The sequence below is a fragment of the Penaeus vannamei genome, chromosome 28, assembly GCF_042767895.1.
Source record: "Penaeus vannamei isolate JL-2024 chromosome 28, ASM4276789v1, whole genome shotgun sequence".
Lineage (NCBI taxonomy): Eukaryota > Metazoa > Arthropoda > Malacostraca > Decapoda > Penaeidae > Penaeus > Penaeus vannamei.
Window position 1 is genome coordinate 35,007,431 of NC_091576.1, and position 4,251 is coordinate 35,011,681.

Here is a 4,251-nt window from a genome sequence, read left to right on the forward strand (position 1 = left end):
AAGTGAGTTTAAATGATGCATATGTATGTTGTGAATATAAATGTAATAAAACAATAATTTTAAGGAGTCATTCCTTTCTTTTCCCAGTATTACTCGAGAAAGGATCTGACAAATCGAGAAATATATCACCTTTGGTGTTACAAGACATTAGCTGCTCTTAAACCAAGTACTTACATCTTAAACCCTTACTGGGTGAGATTTCGTGCTTATCAACTCTCCTTTTCGCCTCTCTTCCTCAAGTTCCTGTCCGTGAACTGCCCTTGCATGCTACCATAATCCTTAGAATAAAAGACAAAAAGGCCCGAGTAATTTGCTTATTTTAACACAGTCTATTGTGAAGCTTCATCCATTGCACTCTCCTCTGGAAAGTCAAATATTGTGTTATTCATAGACATTTAAGTTTTCATTCCTTCTAACATCTTTTCTAAAGTCCGAAGTCCATGTCTCCTATAGTTTTTACATTTCATGGGATCACCCTTTTGACCATCGTGTTCTGTACACTTTGTTAATCTTATTTCAATCTTGTTCAGCCTTCTTTTGAGCCGCTGCAATCTCCTTCAGCAGTAATCTTATTCTTTAAGGTCCATGTCGCATCCTCCACTGTAATACCTTGATCTGGTCCTTCCACTCTTTAGATGACCTCAAGTTCTTCCCTCGAGTACTTTATTCTTCATGGGTAACTTTTCTGACATTCTTATCTTTAACTGTTGCCAGTTGAGTAATATGTCTTTAAAATATCTTGTCTCTGTTTAGCAATCCCATAGCTTTGGATTTATCAACAGACATGCAATGACTATACGTTTTCCTAGCCTTTGCCACCCTTTTCTTCGCGTCTTCTTATGTCTTTTAAATTTATGAAGATCCACAATCTTACTATTTTCTTTCATTTCTTTCGGTCGCCGCCACACGATGTCTTCATGGGCCTAACTCTCATTTTCCTCACAATGTTTGTTATTTGTTCCTCCAGTTTCTTGTTCATTACATCCTACTCCCCATTCATTTCCCTGCTAACTCTTTCGCCTTTTTTCATTACCTGATTCAACATCCATTTTTTTTTTGTTCTTTTTTATTTGCCTTTAGTGGTCTTTCTATTCATATTCTTTAATTATGTTTCACTTATCCATTTGGTTTTATCTATTTTTGGGGGGGCAGCTGAATCCTTAATGCCTTATGAGAAATCACTTTTTTCTCTCTTTTACTGTCCTTTCTTAACCAGTATGGAAACTAGCCGAGTTATACCCACCACTTCAATATGAAATCGGATGCTTAAGTGTTTCCTTGAACTCAGTGTTTAACGCAAGCAAAATACCTGAAAAGAATACGGTTTAAAGTATCCGCTTTATCTATGTTGCTTCAAGTACTCGGGAATTTCTTCAATGAAAATGCACCTAGCATCTGTGCTCATCTCAATATCATTACCAGTATCACCTTACTATGATTACAGTATCTCAATATAATTATCAAGTATACCATCTCAATATTCGACAGTACTCTCATCACACCCTAAACCGCTACCATTAATTACGCTTCTCTCTTCGGCCGGTTTGTTAGAATTGTGCGAGGCCCAACCCAATGAACTTTGGTTATACGGACATGCACAAACACAGAAATAAAGGCATATCTATCAGTGTAGACATGCATACCCACCGTATAGATAGATAGATAAAAGTATAGATATCCGATAGATGTATAGATATGCATTTATTGTTGTGTATATACATGTCTGTATTTGCGAATATTCACTGGGTCTTGCCTCGCACAATTTTATTTAATAAAGCGGCCATGTGTCTTCCTGTTTGGTTCACAAAACAAATTTTTGTCCATTCCAGCTTATAACGCAGCATATACGGGGCAGCATTTAAGCATATAACCCAGTATATACAACCCGCAATTCCTACATATAACCCAATACATACGATCTGTGTTGCAGCCATTTAGAATGTTGGTTCTCAATTTAGGGGTAGTCAATCTGTTTCTCGGTTACAAGACACTTTCCAACTTTTTTTCCCCTGATAAATGCTAAAAAAACAGATGAATGAATAAACAGATTCACCGTGAGATTCTGAAAATAAAATGTGGATGTCAGTACGAACAAATAGCGACAGTTGGTTCCTTTTAGTTCGCGAACTCTTTTCCTATCAGCTCTTCCTATCAGACCATGGCACCAAGTCCTTATTGGTGTATTGAATGGTAGGGTTGATATGAGTCAAGCAATTCATATCATCACTCGAATTTAGTGGGCATACATTCATTTTATCATATTTTGATATCCCGTGATAACGCACCAACTAATGCGATAAAATAGCGTTGCACTGCTTAGCATCAAATAGCTCATGATTATAATAATGATCATTACTCCTCTGCGTAGACCTTTAATCAATGCAATTAGGTCAGCTGATACATGCTCAAATGGTGGTAGCATCTGATTCCCTCAAAATGAACTAAACGAAAGTATTAGGAAGTATGGCTACAAAATATGATGGAACGCAAATGGGCTCTTGTTGACATATTCATTCCTGTCGAGGTGTTGTGGTCCCCATCGTGTAAGAAGACTACGTTGATGACATTGCCTTAACTATGTTCTTTCCTTAATTGAGAAATCTGCGCAAGAGTAAATAGTTCAGACTTTTCTCCTTTCCAAATGCTGCACGAAGACAAAAGCTGCGAAGAAATCGATGACACTGCAAGATTGAGTGATCACTGCTTCTCATGGCAGTATATAAGAGTCGCAGTGCAAGCACTCGTCACCACACGCGGTTCACCAAGGCAGGAGATGGTAAGAACATGGGATTGTCGTCCGGTGGAGAATGTGAGATGAAAGGCTGGAAATTTACATCAGTTAACGTTTGATAATTAAGATTAAATAGATTAACCTCAAAGTATACATCTACTATACAGTCTTCTGTCTCACACACACAAACACTTGTTTTTATAATGGTTATGCATATATGTGTCTGTCTGTATGTACTCACGGTTACACAGAAATTTATGATATCAAATACAGACGCACAGATAATAGATTTTATTTTTTTTTTCTATCATTTTGTGCTTCATTTAATTTCAGGTTGCTTGTCAGCCCCCCGCCCCGCACACACATACACACGAACACACACACACACCCTCGCTCGCATATATATATGCACACACACACACACACACACACACACACACACACACACACACACACACACACACATATATATATATATATATATATATATATATATATATATATATATATATATATGCACACACAAATTTCCCAAACCATCAGAGAGTACTCGCGTAAATTTTATTGTCATTAGGCCTTACATAGGCGGCGTTATAGATGCCTTTGCCACTCTTTGACTTACATGCAATTTGCTCTTGCTTACAGAAGCTGATAGTGGCGCTGGTCGGCACGGCTTGCTTGGCTGCCTTCTGCCAGGCGGGAGGACATGGAGGCGGTGGACACGGAGGAGGTGGAGGATATGGGGGAGGTGGGCATGGAGGAGGAGGATACGGAGGCGGCGGACACGGAGGAGGTGGCGGAGGATACGGGGGAGGAGGTGGAGGATATGGGGGAGGTGGACACGGAGGAGGAGGAGGATACGGAGGCGGTGGACACGGAGGAGGAGGAGGCTACGGAGGCGGTGGACTCGGAGGAGGAGGAGGTTACGGAGGCGGTGGACACGGAGGAGGTGGCGGAGGATACGGGGGAGGAGGTGGATATGGGGGAGGTGGACACGGTGGAGGAGGATACGGAGGAGGTGGAGGAGGATATGGTGGAGTAGGAGGTACATCAAGCAATAACTTCAACCTTGCTGGTCCTAAAGGTGGAGGTTATGGTGGCGGAGGAGGTCATGGAGGCGGTGGATACGGAGGTGGCGGAGGAGGAGGACATGGGGGCGGTGGGTACGGAGGCGGTGGATATGGAGGCGGAGGAGGGCATGGAGGCGGCGGTTATGGCTATGGGAAGTAATGGTGTGCAAGAATGTTACAGCGTGTTGTAAAGTGAGTTTAAATGATGCACATACATGTTGTGAATATAAATGTGGAATAATACGATTACCTAAATCAATCTTTGCTTCATTTTCTTAGCATTACCCGAGAAAGTAACTGACATCACAAACCACGAAACATATCAATAGTATTTTCTTTCTTGTTGCAAAACCGTAGGCTATTGGCTGCTTTTGAACCAGCTCTTACACCTTAGGAATATATTTTGAAATTTCCTTCATGTTTATCCACTTTCTGTATCGGTTAAATCCC

At 40.8% G+C, this 4,251-nt stretch overlaps 2 protein-coding genes across 2 annotated transcripts in view; both read left to right on the forward strand.

Moving 5' to 3' along the window:
* LOC138867199 (acanthoscurrin-1-like) overlaps positions 1-66 on the forward strand; it is an 8,370-nt gene extending 8,304 nt beyond the window's left edge. Inside the window, exon 4 of the mRNA XM_070142091.1 lies at positions 1-66. This exon is cut by the window's left edge and continues 301 nt beyond it. The gene's annotated coding sequence lies outside the window, so the exon portion shown is untranslated.
* A 2,575-nt stretch (positions 67-2,641) lies between these two features.
* LOC138867147 (acanthoscurrin-1-like) lies at positions 2,642-3,961 on the forward strand. Its single transcript, XM_070141620.1, has 2 exons — positions 2,642-2,776; positions 3,377-3,961. The coding sequence occupies exons 1-2, from the start codon at positions 2,642-2,644 to the stop codon at positions 3,959-3,961; spliced, it is 720 nt and encodes a 239-aa protein (XP_069997721.1).
* The last annotated feature ends 290 nt before the right edge of the window (positions 3,962-4,251 follow it).

Bases quoted from the DNA above. Each gene is read 5' to 3' on its own strand.
- LOC138867147 (XM_070141620.1), top strand. From the start codon at position 2,642: ATGCTGCACGAAGACAAAAGCTGCGAAGAAATCGATGACACTGCAAGA. The intron at 2,777-3,376 runs GTAAGAACATGG...TCTTGCTTACAG, and splicing joins GTTCACCAAGGCAGGAGATG to AAGCTGATAGTGGCGCTGGT.